Source organism: Lutjanus erythropterus, chromosome 7 (assembly GCF_056507025.1).
Source record: "Lutjanus erythropterus isolate fLutEry1 chromosome 7, fLutEry1.hap2, whole genome shotgun sequence".
Taxonomy (NCBI): Eukaryota; Metazoa; Chordata; class Actinopteri; order Lutjaniformes; family Lutjanidae; genus Lutjanus; species Lutjanus erythropterus.
In genome coordinates, this window is record NC_139323.1 from 9738608 (window position 1) to 9758089 (window position 19482).

Sequence of the window (19482 nt, forward strand, 5' to 3'; positions counted from 1 at the left end):
TTGTTAACACAATATTTGATTATTATTACATTTTCAATATATTTGTATGTTGTGTGATAATACAGTAGAATGTTTAAGGGGCTAAAAATAATTGTAACATTGTAACATTGTAATTTCAGAATAATTTGCGAGTTTACTATAATATTTCTAGAAAAGAACGATGTCATTTGGCACAAATTATAGGGAAAATGCAAACCTTGTTCATTGCAATGTAAGAATAAATAAACTGGCATTTATTGCTCACTTAACAAGAGAGTCTTTTTAAAAAAAAAATGTAAATTAGTCTATTACTTATTAAGGAATATTAATTTGGGTTTAAACTGAGCTTTCTTTTTTCTTATTTTACCACAAATGAGTATAAAACTACATAGTTCTCTCCAGAAAATAAACAACTAGGAAGTGATTTGTATACCTTCAAAAATTAAGCATCGCCAAAATAGTTGCATTAGAAAAAAACTAAATTTAATAATTGAGATTGTGGTTTGAAATGTAATTCACAGCTCCACTGTCAGGTTTTGCAGATCTTTTAAATTTTTTCAACTCATTTTTTAAGGGAGTTGAGTGATGTGGATAGAGATGGAGCTCTCACTTTCTCTGAGTTCTGCACAGCCTTTCACTTGATTGTGGCGCGCAAGAATGGATACCCTCTCCCAGAGAGCCTTCCTCCGACCCTGCGGCCGGGGTTCATACAGCAGGAAGAGGACATACCGGATACTCCTGAGGTGAGAGAAACAGCCATCAATCTGTCATCTGAAACATTCATGAACACGTCTGTCTTTGCTGTAGTTTGCTGGTTACTTTTACTTCAGAGTTTGACTGAAATTTAAACTGTTTTTTTTTTTTTTTTGCAGAGTGCAGAGCCTCTTATCGTCTTTGAGGATGCTGAACTGAGGCCTGCTCAGATGGTAAATCTGAAATGATACAAATTCCACTTTTTTTCAACATAAATATTCATCCCTAGTGTCTCTAAAGCCCCCCAAAATAAGTGAAACTGCCATCTTCTCTTTTTCGCTTCTTCCCTTCTTTAAGAAAATGTTGACGTCCCAAAACACCAGTCAGATTTGCCTCCATCTATGATGTCACAAAACGCTCAGCTCAACCTGTAGATAGGTGAACGTCCCGCCTACTGAATTCCTAGTGAATCACAGTGAGCAGAGCACAGGAAGCTGACCAATCGGAGCAGACGGGGCTTTTCAGGAGGCGGGTGTTTCAGACAGACAGTGAATAAGGAGCTGCAGAAGTAGCCAGTATAAGAAGAATGTTTTTTATGAACATGAAAGCCTGTAAAACTGTTCTGTTAGAACCCCCAAATAAAAATATGAGCATAATAATTCTCCTTAATGCCGTTTTTTTAAAAAGTGAACATGTAGTCCCACTTTAATGCCTGTAGGGGGCACTAACAAGCTGAACATGAGGAGTGTCCCATTCAACATGTTGAGCTTAGAGCATAAGCTTATACTTCCCATAATGCACCACACACTTTACCTTCTGATACAGTCATTAGACAACATGAGCTGTTTCACCTGTTCTAGTCTCATCAGTATGTCATTAAGAACAGATCAAGACGTCTTCAGGAATCCAGGTGGGAGAAAATACTGAAAAACACTGAAACCTTTAGTGACACAATTCCCATTGCACCCATGTTTAGAAAAACTGATGCATGCACGTCTTCTTGTCTGGTGTCCACACAAAGGGCTCAGTTCTGTCCACTATCTTCCAGAGACTGTGTCTTACATGAGACGTGGAGTTGGACGCAGTGTGACAAAGGAAATTCTAAACCCTCAGATGCATAAATGAGTCAAAATGACTTGGAGGGATCGTTTTCTTGAAATATCTTTAATGAAAGTGATGGTAGAGAGTTAGAGAGAGTTACTTTAAATATGTACTCCAATACAGTTACTAATTACTTGTTAAAAAATGTAAACAGCAACGCAATCCAAGTATCACAATATTAAAGGAATGTAACTTGATTACTTTCCGTTACTTTTGGATTACTTCAGTATAAAATATGGCCTAATAGAGTGTTTTTAGGGCTGCAACTAACAATTATTTTCATCTTTGATTAATCAATTATTTTCTCAGTTAATTGATTAGGTGTTTGGTCCATGGAATGTTAGAAGAAGGTGAAAAATATTGATCGATGTTCCAGGGGACAATCTAAGAAGCTGGACTTTTTTTCTCAAAAAAAAAAAAGACTCAAAATGATTAATCAATTATCAAAATAGATACAGATTGATTTAAGTAGTGATTAGTAATAGATTAATCATTGCAGTGTTCCATCTTTGTTGTTAGGTTTATTAGTTTGTTCAGCTGTTTCTTCCTCTGTTGTGTGTAATTTATTTATTGACTGATTGATTTAAAGACAAAAAATTGTGAAATTTCCACCCAGTGAAACATTTTGTAACTAGAGGCCATGATGATGATGATGAATTGGCAAATGTGTGTCCACTGTGCATGGTAGTATATTGTTCTTTATTTTAACGTTATAATTCTGCTAATAATCCCAATTTTTACTAAATATATCTGTAAAATGTTTTTATCTGTAACAGTTACTTTTTTGTATCTTGTTACATGTCAATAATAATAATTTTGTTTTAAATTTTTGTTAGTCAATGCCAACATCTAAATGGATTAGTGAGATAATATAGTGATGTTGATTTAAATAATTATTGTTGGAAGCAAAAAGTTAGTAGCAGCGTTTAAAAACACCTTTGAATCAAAACTTTTTATGTTACAGAGGAGACTTTTATTAGTAAGAAGTATTTGTCAGATTTTCTGTTGTCATTTGTTTGAGGTTAACCTTTTTTTCCTCATCAAATGTCTGATCTAAATTTTAGCTAAGATCACATTTAGGTGACTCAAAAGTTTCCCTTCATACAGTTCATGAAAACTTTTTTCTCTCATTCAGAACACGAGGTTGGAAGTTGTGTGAGTCTGACCCACACTCTCTTTTTTTTTTTTTTCTTTTAAGGATCGGAGCATTATAGAGAGGCTCCAACCAAGTCTGGCCACAACAAAGCAAGATTTGAAAGAGGAGTCGTGTAAACAAGGTAAAATGAGATACACACATAATTTTTCAGTTTATTGAAGCACTTGATCCAAAAACTTTAAAACCAAATCAAATGCAGGCAAATGCATTTCCTCTGACTGAACAAAATATTAACTGGGACAGCGGCACTCCCAAACAAATCTGTGTATATCTAGTCTTAATCCAGCTGCTGATGTCTTCATTTCTGTGTGTGCAGATGTTGGTGTGAAGACGTCTCATGAGAAACCAGCTCTACAACTTGGTGCTTTTCCTGTGAGGCCAGGTGAAACTGAAAAATCTTTTAAACGTGGGAAAATGACAAATTCCTGTTTACACACATTATGTCATGTACCACAGATACCACACTAACCTCAGTGCTTTCACTGCGTGGGGGATCTTTCCTCTTTTGTCACGTTTGGTGTGTAGGAAAATATTTGGAGGCCTTGAAAGCAGCACAAAAATCACTGTTTGGTTTGTCCGTTCTGGGCTTCTTTAGAAACGTGGTACTGCAACACGGCGGCCTCTTTAGAAGAGGAGCAGCTCAATCTAAAGTAACGTAAACGCAACAGTTTTTATTTTCAGGTGATCATACACGAACGACAACATACTTATGAATATTATAGTCTACCAAATTCTTCAATAAATCCCCTAAATCAGTGTTTCTCAAAATTTCATCCCACCACCACCTCACAAAATATTGATCTCTCCGAGTACCACGTCACCGCTGTGGACGTCTCACTGGCTTCTTAAGTAACCAATAGCAGTTGTGCTCAGTTAGCGGTCGTCCTCTTCATTTTCAACACAGCTGCTCTGAAAATTCTCCTGCTGATCTGCACTTCTCTCCAGAAAAGTTCTTGTTTGGAGCCACTGTCGCAGTGTTTTTGAAGCACTTACTTCTCTTCAGTTTACCTCTGTTACAGTTTAGCTCGTAGCCGACTGATACTGAAACAAAAAGAGGACAGGACAAAATGTATTTTAAATAATATTTCAGTTAACTCATATTGTATGTAGTTTCATTCAGAATTTTGATTATTTTTTATAACATTTAATTTATTTCATTTAAAAAAATATTTGACATTCCTCTGCGTACCACAGAGAGCTTGCGTACCACCAGTTTGATAATAAAGGCCCTGAATTTTACACACTGGTCCTTTAACGTGATAAATAAATGAAATAGGGTCTAATAATTTTGAGCATATAAATATGTCATTTTCCACAGTTGTAAGGTGCTGGAAAAGCTTGACAATATGCCTGGAAAGTGCTTGATAAGTTCTTGAATTTGACCTTGGAAAAGTTGTAGGAAGCCTGTTCTTAACACACGTGAAATGACAGTTTGTGGTTCCACAGGGAAGTAGCTGCTTCTCATTTACAACAACTCAAACAAGAGCAAAAGTCTGACGTGCCTGTGATCATTTTTCCTTCCCCACAGAGCCGCCTCAGGACCTGGACCCACAGATGAGGACAAAAACCAGACCGAGGTGAAAATGACAGCGCAGGAGTGAAGAAATATTCTGAATCCTGTGTTGTTGCTTTACCTTCATTATGCCTTTTGGTTTTCCGCCCGTGTTCCCTCACCTGCAGGTCCTACTCCAGCACTTCTTTTGAAGATGCGATGAAGAAAGCGGAGGAGCCTCCCACCCCTCCACCTCGACCCCAGAAGACCCACTCCAGAGCCTCCTCGCTGGACCTCAACAAGCTCTTCCAGCAGGGCGCTCCAGGTACGATTCACCGCCTCAGACTCTGAGCTGCTCTCACAAACACACACTCATTCAGAGCGTTCACCACCTGAAGCTGCAGTGCTTTTCATAACCGAGTTATTGTGTTGTCTTTATGACAGTTCTTCTTTCATGGGAGATCAAAAGGGGAAATGGAGATAGGCGGGTTCAGTTCAGTTTATTCACAAAACAATTTAAAAGTACAATCACATAAGACATATTGAAGACGACCATAAATAAGCTTTAATTAAATGTCTGCTAACACAAAAATTAACCAGAGTTCTCAAATAAACACTGATATGAGGTTAAAAGTGCTTTTTGTGGAAGAAAAAGCATCAGCTTGAAAAGTAAGCCAACATATTTGGACAATTTATACAAATATACTGAGCCATTTATTTTAATACCAACATGTTCAACATAATTTTGATTTCTACTGTAGTGTCCATATTTCATGGTTTGACTTTGAGATTTGTGACCATTAATGCACAGTTTTATTGTTCAGTCTGCAGGTTGCATGTCAGTATCAGTGTCTGCTTTATTTCTTTGGTTTAAAGACAGAAATGTGACTCCTACGCCGTAGAAATACAGCTGCATGAGTTTACAGCTCAGTGACATTTTGTCTGGATTTTAGGGGTAAAGAGTGGATGGTTGCCCCCTCCTCCAGCCCTCCCTCCAAGACCATCAACTTCACAGGTAAGCCTGATGTTTTTATGGCAGCGGTCCATGTGAGCAAGCTCTTATATCAATGAACAAAGCCTCTGTTGTTTCTTCTGAACTCCGACTCCAAGAAAGCTCTGATTGATCAGTGTCTGTTATCTCTCCTGTAAGGTTCCTCATTTCATCATCGTCCCAGAGAAAACTCCCCAGAACAAAGTGCAGCAGCCAAACTTCGCTGACTTCAGTCACTTTAGAGAAGAGGTGAGCATAAAAATCCAATTTTCTGCATTGATTTGTCTTGGCTGGAGTTTCCAAGTGTAGCCAGCGGCAACACAACCCGTCTACAAAAAGGAGGAAAAAGAAATAAGCAGGCAAACTCCAAATTCCATCTCAGATCGTCAGTGTTTTCCACTCCCACATTTTCCACCCTCCACCTCAGATGTTGCACCGTGAGTGTGTCACTGAGGTCGTGTTTGTCAAATAAACGGGCCTCCGTTTCAAGACAAATGAACTTGGAGGTTATGACAGCGGCGTACATCAAACTGCGAGCGAGCAAATACGTCAAGGATTTATTCATGGCTGAAGGGACACGTCGCTCATTTCGTCTCAGCCTCTTCAACCTCATTCTCTTTGTCCTTCATTCGTCTTTCCCGACACGTTTTATTATTCCATCTTGGTTTATATTTGTATCAACAATCCAGTGCATGTTAAATATTCATGACAAGACCTGTCTCACAGAGAGGAGTGAGAGAAAGTCGAAAGGAAATGAAAGTGTTTTCTTTATACAATATGATCCAGCTTAGGTGGTCAATTTCACATTGTCTGCTGTATTCTGGGTAAAACTCACCAACTTCTCCAGGGTCTTTTTCATTCAGTAATGTAACTCGATTACTTTCTGTGACTTTTGGATTACCTCAGTATAAAATATGATTAAATTGTTAAGCCTAATATAGTATTTTGTAGGGCTTTTCTCAATTAATTGATTAGATTTTTGGTCCATGAAGTGTTAGAAAACTGAAAATGTTAATCAAAGCTCAAGATGACGTCTTCAAATGTCTTGTTTTGTCCACAAGTCAAAAATGACCAGTTTACTGTCAGAGAGGAATAAAGAAACAGAAAATATTCACATTTAAGAAGCTGAAATCAAAGAATTTGACTTTTTCAAATTAGAAAATGACTCATAGATGCAGATTAATTTAATAATCAGTTAATGATAGATTTATCATTGCAGCTCTAAATGTTTTAAGTTTGTTGTTAGGTTTGTAATCCTGTCTATAATCCCCATTTTTACTAAATGTAGCTGTAATCTGATTACATATTTTTTAATCCATCACTGTAATGGAATACAGATTATGTAATCCTGTTACATGTAATCCATTACACCCATAACATAACACAGTAGACATGCATTAATTTCACAGTCAGCAGTTTTTTACCATGATCTTTTCATGTCAGATATGCATTTATATCTCTCTTAGTCTCATAAGTTCATACAGTCGTGTAGTTCCTCTTTAATATTAATCCATCTAATCAGTCTACTTATTTTACCACGTAAGTCTGTCAGTGAACAGTACAGACGCTCTGAGAGAAAAAAATCTGGTGATTTACTTTCTGAGTCTGATCTTAATAGTTTTCTCTCCTGTGTAATGACTTTAGAACAGGTGAAAAAAGTTTTGGCAGTTGAAAAAGATCATTTTTTGGCTCCCTGGTGGACTTCATATTTGATGGTTAGACTTTGAGATTTGTGACCGTTTACGCAGACGTGCACAAATTTATTGTTCAGTCTGAAAGTTACAAGTCAGTGTCTGATTATGAAAATATGGGCGCTTTATTTCTCTGGTTAAAAGACAGAAATGAGACTCCGGAGAGCACCACAGAAATACAGCCAGGAAAAAATAATCCATTTTTGATTTTTGATCCATCTATAAATTCTTTTCTCTGCTGTGTTCATGACTTCAAGTTTTGGCTGGTGAAAGAAATTTTTTTTTTTTGGTCAAGATAAGTTTTTGAGTGTTTGATGTTGTAATACTCATTTCGGCCACAAGAGGCTGAAGAGCACCACGACCCCATGTTCTAATCAGGACTGAAAACATTCATGTTTTCTTCCAGGTGAGTTTTAATAGTGGTGCACTTCAGCCTTACAACAACAACAACAACAACAACAACATACAACATAGAAAAACATCTGTGAAACAGGTGAAAAAAGGTTTAAAATGATTTCTTAGAAGGGCCTCATCTGAAGTGCAGCAGGATGTTTACATCTCCTGGCCTGTAAAGTTTGGAATTTAAATATGTAAAACAATGCACCTTTTTATTTTTTCTCCACTTAATTGGTTTTCATAATTAGAAAAGAAATACTATGTACAAGGGAAAAATATACCTTTGTAATCCTAGTTTAGAAGTAACTTAATACCAATAATAAACCAGTGTTGCATTTAACATCTTTTTTCCTTCAGTTTGACTCTTCTATCTTCTATAAACAGCCTGAGTTAAAACTTTTTAAAATAATGAGTCTCTGTGCTTGACAACAAAAATAATCAATGAATGGGCTAATTAGCCTTATTGATGATCTCCAATAAACAATGTAGAAACCCATTAATTTAGAATTCTAGTTTAGAATTAGTTAATGTCATACCTTTTTTTCATATTTATAAATGATGGCTGTTGATCTGTTAAACTCACATAAAATTCAAAATGCAGTTGGCCGTATCTTGAACCAGGGTTTGGTTTGTTCTGAGCTACTTTTGATACATGGTGGTCATTGTTGTCAGGTCGGGCTGCAACCATCGACTTTTTTCATCGTCAGTTAATCTGTCTGAGTGTTTTCTCGATTAACTAATGAATTAATCCTGTCACAATCTTGTCACTTGAAAAATAGGTCCAAACTTTAACCTGCTTTCCAAGTCTTTCCTGGGACAATTGTTTCCATGATCAATTAATCTGTTGATCTTTTCATTGATTGATTGATTAGTTGTTTGGTCCAGAAAATGTCAGAAAATCTGTGTTTCCCAAAGTTCAAGATGACGTCCTCAGAAAAAATATTGACATTTTAGAAGCTAGAATCAGATAATTTTCACTTTTTTTTCTTATAAAATGACTCAAACAGATTAAGCGAGCTGGCAATTAGTTTAATAATAGATTATTGTTGCTGCTCTAATTTTAGGTGATTATACACTAATAAAAACATACTTCTTAATATTGTATTATATTGTAAACACACAAGAGCAAACAATTTCTACATGAGAAAATGGATGACCAGAATTTTTGTTTTATCTCATTTTCCTCTCAGAGGTTGTTTTGTATTAACTGGACTCGTGCTTAAGACTTGACTTGTACTTCAGTTGGACAGCTGCGTCTTCGCAGAGCAGACAGCCTGAAGGGTTTCTGTCTTCATCGACTCCTATTTGACAAATCAGATGTGGTTTCAAGGTCAAAGGCCACCACAACTCTTAATTTTATTCAAACAGACAAACTGTCTCAGTCCTTCCTCTCTTATCTCGGATGTCATACGATCGCTCAAATCCCTCCTCCATTACTGAGTGAGACTTTATTACGCGGTCTTTTCCATCACTCATGGTCTGTGTTCAGCCCAGCAGACAGGCCCTCTCACTATTCTCTCTGCTGTCTTCTCCATCACTGTTTCCTGTCACCCCTCCTCTGTCTTCCCACAGGATGTTTTACTTAAATCTTAATTAAAACCAAAAAGACTGGACGATCCCAAAGGTGCTTATTCCCTGGGTGTATATTTTTCACTCAGTAAGACAAACTGAAACTCATACCAGCCCAAATTCCTCAGAGAGACATAAGTGAACTATAGGCGTAGTTAAAAAAAAGCTTCCTTAACATAAAACATGTCGATCTGAAGTTAAGGGTGAATATTTGATACCAGCTTTTGCAGGGAACCCCTGGGAGTCATTCAGTTTGCAGTTATGGTGAATGAGAAAAACATTCCTCACATCTGCAGGCGTATACTGTCTTTCTTTGTTTCATTTCTATTTTTAAAAGAAAGGGCTACGAAGTGACTGATGTGTGACTTGCTAAAAAAACAACTTCACTTTACATCATGTTTTTTTACTTTATGTAACCAAAGGTAACATAATTTCACTGCACTCTAAAGGTTTAGTGTGTAACATTTAGAAGGAGATATTGGCAGTAATTGAATATAATCATATACATGTTTCATTAGTGTATAATCACCTGAAAAAAAGAATTGTTGTGTTTTTGTTTCCTTAGAATGAGCCCTTTATATCTACAAAGACTGTGGGTCCTCTCCACCATAATGCTCCGCCATGTTTCTACAGTAGACCCAAATGGACAAATGAAACACTGGTTCTAGATACAGACTTTAGCATGTTGCACAGCCACCGTACGTTCTCCTGCACACATGAGAGACAAGCTGGTTGATCGATGCTATTTCACAACCAAAGTGCAAACTTTTACTGTACATTCACTTCACTTTAATTCACTTACTTTAACTTCACTTCACTCCATTGTCACTTTATTTTACTTTACTTCACTTCACACTTTGCTTCACTTTACTTCACTTAACTTGTACTTGACTTTATTCTACTTCATTTCTCCTCCCTTCATTTTACAATACGTTGTGTGTGTGTGTGTGTGTGTGTGTGTGTGTGTGTGTGTGTGTGTGTGTGTGTGTGTGTGTGTGTGTGTGTGTGTCCAGCTAATTTTACACACTAATTGACCCATCAGCCTGGTATTTTATGAATGAGCACATTTATTGTATTTAAGACTTTGTGGTTGCAGTGATTCACAATTTTTGAAAATCCTTGAAAATCATATTTTATCGACTGCCCTATTTTTATATCGATTGCTGACTCCTCACTCCTCCTCCTCACTCCTCACAATTTATCAGCAACTGCTAGGCTGAAAAACAAGGTTAGCCTCGACTGTTGCAGCCAACATCACCATGGAAAACTTCCATTTCATCTTAAACCAGAGCATCTGCAGGTTAATTACATAATATAATAATAGCAATAATTACAAATTGAACATAATACTGGTTCCTTGTTGGAATTAAATTCAGTTACTGGGGCGATCTAATCAGCTCTATGCCAACATGTTAACCCTCTGAATAACCACAACTTCCACTGGGACATACAGGCTGTGACCAATGTGAAGTGTAATTTATTTAGAATTTTAGGTTGTATGAGTTTCTCTTCTTGTAAATAAATAACATAGTTTGAATTGATAAGTTTGGATTAATTATCCCATTTATCGTTTTCTTATTAATTTTATGCAGTTACAATACTATTACACTATTGTATGGATTTTAAAGAAAACTTGGACTATACTGTACAAAAACAGTTTATTAACTGTGCTTACATCTAGATAAGGAAACTTATATTATACTATTTTTAAAAAAGTCTGCATGTGACACATGTGGAGTAGCATTGCAGTAGGTGCTTCACCATGTTGCCTAGCAGAGGTCTGCACTCTACTGATTGCACTCTTCTAGTTTTACTTTGCCTCACTTTATTTTACTGTACTTCACTTAACTTACTTCGCTTCACGTCTCTCACTCAGCTTTTCCAAACCACAAACTTTTCCAGTGACCACAGCAGCGTCAGTAAGAAGAAACCACAGTGCAGTTGGTGCGACACTTGGCGGGCAGCCAGGAGTGATGCTACTGCAGCCATGACCTAAATGCCACATCTTTGTATTTCTTTCACACGCACAGATCTGTCAGTCACACTACCATCCACATTCACAATCCCCTTGACAAGTAAATACATTCAGACAGAGTTGGACTGGTTCAAAGTCATCTCTCCTCTGCTCCTCCTGTTGTGTTCGCTGGCTTCACCCATCGTGCCAACATCACCACATGGAGCTTTAGTGTATCATCCAGCCGCTCTTATTTATATCAGTTAAATGCTCAAAAGGTCGATGTGACAATGACAGTAATTCTTCAGCTCTCTTACATAGCCGGAGTGAAACAGCCATGACCTACGGCTCATGTGGCCACACATGCTGCTGATGGAGCTCCTGTGGTTTATTGCCACTGTAGCAGCTACTACTGTACCCTTTTAAATGTTTCCATGCTGCGGTTGTGTTTCACATTCAATGGTGCGGTGAATCTCGGGATCATTTATTTGCGTCTGGTTGCATGTCAGTCGCGTTGCTCGGCAAAATGGATTTTTAGGTTTCTTGGGTACAATTTACACTGGCGGCATTAGCCTGTTTAAGCCATCAGGAGAGCCCAGGCATTTCAACTGCCACCACAATGGAGACAGCAGCATGTAGAAATTAGTGGATCAAATTCACTAAATGCAACATTAACAGATGGGAAACGATGCAGTGCAGAAAAAGTACAGAAGCTGCTGCTTGGTAAGATATGCCTTCACTTTCACAACAACTTACGGTCACTTTATTTTACAGTACGCCAACAAAATGTAACCAGCCGTACTTTATATCAAATTAGACAAAAACTAGAAAAAATGCGCTTTATTATATAGTAATAGACACTTTATTACACTTTGTTAGGGATACATTACAACAGAACTGTACTGTAAGCTGTGCGTGTACTGACTGCACAATACCATAGTTTACAGTACAGTTCTGTTGTAATGTGTCCCAAATGACCCTCTAATAAAGTCTAATAAGGGTTTAAGGAGTCGGAAATAATATACTTTATTAGAGGGTAATTTGTGGCACATTACAACAGAACTGTACTGTAAACTAAAGTCTAATAAAGGTCTAAACAGTGGGAAATAATACACTTTAGTTTACAGTACAATTCTGTGTAAAATAAATTGATCCAACTTGCTATGAGTTAAACTTAAGAAATTGACCTTCACGTGTCGGGCCTGTCTTCACCCTTTTGCACTATTAACCTCTGTGCTGAATGAACGCAGGTGCGGATACTTTATGCATTATGTCTAGAAGAGAATAATAGCCGAAACGGAGCAAGAAGATGCAATAAAAGCAAGTTAATCCATCATGGCTGCCCCTGAGCAGGCAGGAAGCTGCGCCTGGAGAGCACTAGATCGTAGTCCCTGCAGGGGAGGCACTGATTTATCCACGGTCAGGGCAGACACATTTCATCCTGCCTCTTTAGCAGCTCCTTCATAATATTTAACCTCATCATGACATCAACACCCTGACATTGGCTGTCAGTAGGGAAAGATATTTTATCGTACGGTTCATGTGGTTGATGTCAGAGCAAATTTTTGTGTGTAATTTCATTTTTCTCATGTTTTTGCCTCCGTGTGTGCGTTGCAGGAGGAGAGCAGTGTGAAACCTGAGGAACAGGGTCCACGATCCAGATTTGGTCCAAGTACTGAAGACCTGACAAATGCTGCAAAACAGGTCCGAGCCGCTTTCGTAGACATGCAGGCCCTGTGCCAGTTTTATTTTAGGAGTGTCTAGATCTAATTTTTATTTGTGAAACTTTCCTTCAGGACGTGATTGGAGTTCCTCACAGTCAGGCACCACAGAAGCCGGTCCGCAGGAAATACCACCCAGAGAGCCAGAACCTGGAGGCCGTACCTCCACCTTCCGCGCCGTTTCCTCCGCCCGCCAAATCTGCTCAAAAGTTAGTCCAAAAAAAAAATTTGACTCTTTATTTCTAAAACACAAATGAGTTTACTTTTCAACTAATTTCAGTAGATTTAATGTGAATTTCATGAGTAGAATTAGCTCAAACTAGCTGTAGTGGCTAAAAATCCTGTCAGGCAGGAGAGAAAACCACATTTATATGGTTGCTTATGTTAAAACTGCTCTAATCAATATTTTAATATCATGACCGGATCAAATGACAATAGAAAACATAAGAAGGTTGCTCCTAGCAAAGAATTATCACTCATTTCTGCAGTTACCTTCAGTTATATGAAGATTTTTTTTGTTTCTTTTTGGTCTTACAACCCTTGACTTTAAAGGGATAGTTCAGATTTTTTGAAGTGAGGTTGTATGAGGTACTTATCAATTGTGTATTGCCTACAGTAGAGGGCAGTCAACACACCGCCAGTTTGCTGAAGCAGCCAATATAGTTAAGACGTCCAAAAATCAATAACAGTTTAGATGTACACTATATAGAGTATGTTTTCACGGCTTTGCCTTGCCATCAGACAGGCATTTCAGATGGGAAACTGCAGATGCGTGAGCCAAACATCGCTCTCTCCAAACCAACCAGAGTCCATCGGCAAAACCAGTAACTTTACCTCACAGATCACAGGAGTTTGTGGTGTATTGCTGCAACAGTTCGTGATTTTTTGTTTGTGTTGTTGTGTAACTTCTCTGTTTCAAATGATTAGTTCAGATTCTCCACAGTCACTCAGTAACAGAATCAAATTAACTGAACGAGGCAGCAGTAGACAAACCCATGTTCTGAGGGGTGAAATTTCTGTTTTTGCAATCTGAGTCTGGCTAAGTAAGGGAGAGAGCAATATTTGGCTCATGTAATGGCAGTTTCCAATCAGAAAAGGCTTTCTGACAGCAAAGTAAAGTGGTGAATATACTCTAAAGATAGCATTCACTGAAACTGACAGAAAGTTTTAGGTGGCTCATATGTTTTGCTGTCGACCCTGTCCAAAGCAGGACATTAATTAGCTTCCTCCACCGGTGCTCCTGCCGCTTCTCCAAACTGGAGGCGTTCCGACCACCATCTACTGTAGGTAACACACAGACGACGGATGAGTACCTCATTCAACCCCGCCTCAAAAAATCCAAAGTGTCCCTCTAATGTTTTGATTCACTCTCTCCATTCACATTAGCATCAGTTTTAGCCACAGCAGGCAGCTGTTTTCAATGAAGAAGCTCTGAAACGCCCCTCTGTCTGCTGCCCAGTAACAAACAGCAGACAAAGTTCTACACAGTGAACACAGTTTAACATTTAGCAGCAGAAGAGTGAGACATTTTATTCAGAAGGTGGCAGAGAGAAAAGCACACCTGTGAGGAGAGTAAATACTTATATTCATCAGGTGAACAGAAACACAACTTCAAATGAATTCTAATGCTGTGAACTAAAGTTCTATTGTGCATGAAAATCCTTCTTTATTAATTTAATAAGTAAGCTAAATTAACCTTGTAAACACTTTAAAGTAGACTACATACAAAAGAAACTTGGTTGAAACTAAGGTCCCGCCTCTCGCTGGACAGATAACCAATAGAGTTGAAGTTTAAGAACTTCTTAAAAGCGAGTACTGTATGTTGATCATTAACTCCTGAAAGCTATCAAGATTCAAGATAACTTTATTTGTCCTGAGGGAAATTTGTCTTGGACATAAAGGCTTCCACATAAAACTACATGCAATTGAGATAGGGGAATTTAGCAGACATTAAGGCACGCCCTAACCCACCATAATGTCTCCAGCATGTGTCCTCCTGTCTCCTTATTGACCAGACAGCTCACTGAAACTGTCTGTCAGTGCAGTAAAAGGTGACCATCAATTACTGTAGTGACTGCCAGCAGCGGCGGGGTGATTGATGTAAAACTCCTGTGTTTCATCTGATCACTTCAGTGTCCGGTGTCTTTGAGGGCAGCGACCTATTGTTTCAGAGTTTGCTCAGTTTAACACTGTTTAGACCTGAATAGCACTGAGTGAACTGGGGATAGCTCAGGGATTATGTTTATTCTTATATTCCATTGTTTTATTTATCAAGACAGGTTTGAAACCTGATAAAAGTGAATAAAATTCTCTCTCAGGCTGCAGTCCAGACAGAAGAGGGAGATCCAGATGGCGATCCGTAAAAACAAGGAAACAAACGCAGTGTTGACACGTCTCAACAGCGAGCTCCAGCAACAACTGAAGGTCAGTCCATCTTCTGTTTCTTACGGCTCCTGTAAATGTAGAGATGTGACCATACCAGCAGTCTGTGTACAGTACTCTGCTGAACGTGGGTGTGTTTGTGTGTTTATGTGAGCGGGTGTGGACTACATTAGTGGCTGGCCACAGTGACTTTCTGACATTGGCTGCCCTCCTCCTCCTCTGAGACACTGTGAAATGGGAAAAAACACAGTTCAATCAAAGGACAAGGACTTCATACACACAAGTTTTCACCACAAGCATGAGAGTGTTAGTGTTCATGTTAACACTGTTTCAAATGTTTTTGGTTATTCATGATTCTTTATTGTCATTGTACTGCCACAGGATAACAACATGACAGTATGGTGGATATAAAGATATAGAAAACAATAATTATAATAATAATAATGAACTTTATTTGTGCAGAACACTTTATGCAAGAAATGCAGTCCAAAGTGGTTCACATAAAAAAAGACATAGAATGAACATAAAAACAGGAATATAATGTCATAAGTAATGTAATATGCAGGGGTGGAAGTAACTAATTACAAATACTCAAGTTACTGTAATTCAGTAGTTTTTTGGGGTACGTATACTTTTATGAGTAGATTTAGTATTCATTACAAGATGTAATCTGCTTGGTTACTTTTAAAATCATAGTTGAGCACTGAGTACAATGAATACATATCCAAACCTTTCATCTGCATTTTAGAAGCCAATCAGGTGATCTGATCACAAATGGACCAATGAAAACCAGGACATGTGGACAAAAAACAAAACAGTATTGTATTGATGGATATTTAATCAATAGTCACGGCAGTAATTACACCTCATTTGACATTGTTTTGTCTGATGGATCCATTTGTTGAGTAAGGAAAACTGAACTTAGACATAAAATGAGAAAAAAAATGACAAAAAAAGAGAAAAATATGTGCTTTGTATCTTCTAAATTATTAATGATTATTCAGTTGTGGGTTTTTTTAGTTCAGGAAAATGCACAAAACTTTGCAGCCCCAGTTCGGAGCGGTGACGGTGACATCAATAGTTACAAAACTAAAACTCTGAGTAGTTTTTGCAACAAATACTTTGTACTTGTACTTAAGTATTTTTCTAACACCAGGACTTTTACTTGTAACTGAGAAAATATTTTAGCAATGTAACAGTACTTACTCTTTCCATCACTGGAAATATGAGATAAAAAAAAAAAAAAAGAAAGAAAATAAGATAAGATAAAAAAAAAAATAGAATACAGAGAATGCATCTTATACATAAAATAAGATGGTAAATAAAACCCACTGAATAGTAAAATAATCTCAGGCTTTGTATCTGTAGAGTAATGTAAAGAGATAAGCTTTCAGCTTTCTTTTAAAAAATATTTTGCAAGCTGGCTTCTCTTCTGTCTGTAGGCAGTTTAACCAGACCTTTTAGGGCGTAACTGACAAAGGCTGCATCCCCAACTTTTGTTCGGCTGTTTCAGGGAACCTCCACTAAACCAGCTGCAGACAATCACAGTGTTCTTGAAGGCAAGTAGGAAACAAATTAGCAATGTAACTTGGTTCTAGCCAATGAAGGGTTTTGTATGTAAGGAGACAGGTTTTAAAATCAGTTCTAAATGTTTCAGGAAGCCAGTGCAGAGCTGCAAAAATGAGCCGATTGAGTCAGCATGAAGTAAAGACCTGACAACATTTTTCTGCATCTTTTTGATTTATAAAAGGTTGTACTTTAAATGTGTTTAAAGACTCAGATTTAATCCAGGGAGTCAGTTTCCCCAGATTATTAAGAAGTATTCCTCTTTTTGATTCAGGCCTGCCTGGTAGGATTTCAGTTTTGTCAAAACATTATTACATATATAATAACAAATATTAAAAAAAAAAATAGTAGTTCTGTGTCAGATGAAGGATTCTACTGACAGAAAATGCTGCCACTGGTCCAACTTGGTGAAAAGCTGCAAGCTCAAGTGTCGCAGTGCTCGCTGCCCGTCACTCATAGCTGAACTAATGGCACGGACTTGGCTGTTTGCTTTGGGGATCTGCCTGTGGCACACGCACTCACATTTGGAACACATGCTGCATGCCTGTCATTCTCCTCGTAAATGATCCGGTAGCGAAACCTTCACGCTCACATGCAGCACGTTTATAGCTTCAACACCACAGAAACTAAAGAACAGAGAAGATGGGAGTAATACGCATCCAGACAGGCAGTTTGATTGTAAGCTGTTTCTTAAGCTCTCATAATTCTTCTTCCTTTAGTAGTTGGTGATCCAAGATGTCATTTATTCGCTCTAATTCTGCTAGTTCCTCAAAGCATGTGTGGAATTTTGCAGAGAAAGGCATATGTCTCTTTATATAGACTCAGGCCTTGTTGAAATACCAAACAGCCTTTGGCATTCACAACTGTCTTCTTCAAAATAGAGCCTGGGCCTGTCAGGCATCCAACAGCAGCAGGGTGTGTGAGGAACGAGTGGACGCTGGATGGAAAGGAGTAACTCTTTTTTTTTGTTTTTCCCTTTTTTACTCCCCTGAAGTTGCTTATAAAATTAAGTCTTGTGTAGAAAAATCTTAATGAAATTTCCACATATCAAAAACTGACATTTTTATCCTTCGATCCAACTTTGGTTATTTATCATCTTTCTAAAGAAGGAAGTATTTGCCAGTTTTTTGATGAACCAAGAAAAATCTACTTAAGACTAACACATTTATGTTACAGTCAGTTTCTGTAAAGGTTTTTCTGTCTTATGGTGAAGTACAGTGATGTTAGTTGATGTGTCCAGCACTGTGTCCAGAGACCATGTCTTGACAACCACTTACAAAAGACTTTGAAGTTCTATCATGGGTAGTCCTGATTCCCACCAGAGGATCACCACGCCACCTTTAGGCAACTGCCATAAAAGAAACTCTAACGAATAGATTGCCCTGAAATTTTCTCAGCTAATTATGCTGCCAAAGTGTCGTCTTTTCATGCAAGATTCATCATGATACTTCCTGTTTTGTCCTTCCTGTCTCTCTTCTTTCTCCCTCCACTCTGTACGTTCACAAAAATACATTACTCGTCACGTTAGCGGTCAACATGGACAGAGAGACTAATTATCGTGCTGTAAACGACTAAGCACAGTCGACTCATACGCGGGTCACTGCTGCAGAAAGGTTGAGAAGCAAGATTTAAGATCCACTTTTTGATCCCAAAAGTTTGAAACATAAACTCTGAGCTCCCCGCCTGCCCGTGAAAGAAATCAGCATCAGGTCTGTCCCTTCAGCTCTCTCCCCCAAAGCTCCCCGGCTCTCAGCAGCTGTCTGTCGGCTCTGTGCCAACGAAGGCACTGAAAAACACGAGTCGCCCTGGAAAATCAGGCAGGTTGGCAAGTATGTTAATGAGTAACAATTGAACAGGGTTAGTAGCAACTGATAACATCATTACCGTCATAAGCTGGTCATTCTGTCTAACACTTTTGGGGTGTAATGAACATTAGGGGCCCTGGATGGAACGAATCATGTACTGGCAGCATTTCCTCTAGTGCTACCCTCAGTAAGATTTTTACATTTTTGGTCCTATTATTGATAAAAAAAAATTAAATCTTTGCATGTTGTTCAATCTGTCCAACACTTTGATCCATGCGTTCAGCGCCACTCCAGTGAGCTCATCTTGTTCTAATGTAGACCGTGGTCACCATGGCAAATAAAGCAAATAATGTAATCACTGCCAGAGCTTCCTTCCTGTTCAGACTGCAGTGATCAAAGGTTATGTTTTCTTTTCGCTTGTCTGCAGGTGGTTCACCAGGAGAGGGTCACCTTGGAGTCCCAGCTGGAGCTACTGCGGCCCCTGGCCTCGACGTGACTGAAGTCTGGTCAGAGTCATGTTACGTGTGTCACTGAAACACATCCCTGTCCAACATGAATGTTTGAGCCAAGAAAAAGACACTCGTTTTATCATGAACACATAATAAAAAGTGAAAGTGTTGACGAGGGGGACAAACAGGGATGTGACTCTTGGATTTCTTTGATGAACAACTCCAGTCTCATATCCAGATGTTACCGTATTACTTCTAATGATGTTCTGCAGGATTAAACCATACGTTTTTTAATGGCTGTATGATATGCACATGTAAAATATCCTGTTATTCATTGTGACATTCTAACTTATTTTTCTCTCATGATTTTCCATGAATCCTAACTTTTATTACAGTACATGTAACAGTTTGTGCACATGTTGCCATGACGATGTTATGTTCTGTGTTAATGATGGGGACTAAAGTGCTCTGTGTGTGGATACAGTGCATTATATGTGTATCCATGTGTGGTCTAAAGCAAATGATGGTGCTACAGAT

General features: G+C 38.2%; 1 protein-coding gene across 1 annotated transcript in view; it reads left to right on the forward strand.

Moving 5' to 3' along the window:
• reps2 (RALBP1 associated Eps domain containing 2) overlaps positions 1 to 19134 on the forward strand; it is a 35325-nt gene extending 16191 nt beyond the window's left edge. The window contains exons 8-19 of the mRNA XM_084722577.1: positions 554 to 722; positions 852 to 905; positions 2972 to 3050; positions 3246 to 3311; positions 4458 to 4506; positions 4610 to 4746; positions 5375 to 5436; positions 5572 to 5661; positions 12640 to 12726; positions 12819 to 12952; positions 15062 to 15167; positions 18924 to 19134. Coding sequence (XP_084578703.1) covers positions 554 to 722; positions 852 to 905; positions 2972 to 3050; positions 3246 to 3311; positions 4458 to 4506; positions 4610 to 4746; positions 5375 to 5436; positions 5572 to 5661; positions 12640 to 12726; positions 12819 to 12952; positions 15062 to 15167; positions 18924 to 18992 — 1102 coding nt within the window. The 3' untranslated portion in view covers positions 18993 to 19134. The remainder of the gene's footprint in view (positions 1 to 553; positions 723 to 851; positions 906 to 2971; positions 3051 to 3245; positions 3312 to 4457; positions 4507 to 4609; positions 4747 to 5374; positions 5437 to 5571; positions 5662 to 12639; positions 12727 to 12818; positions 12953 to 15061; positions 15168 to 18923) is intronic.
• Positions 19135 to 19482: the final 348 nt, after the last annotated feature.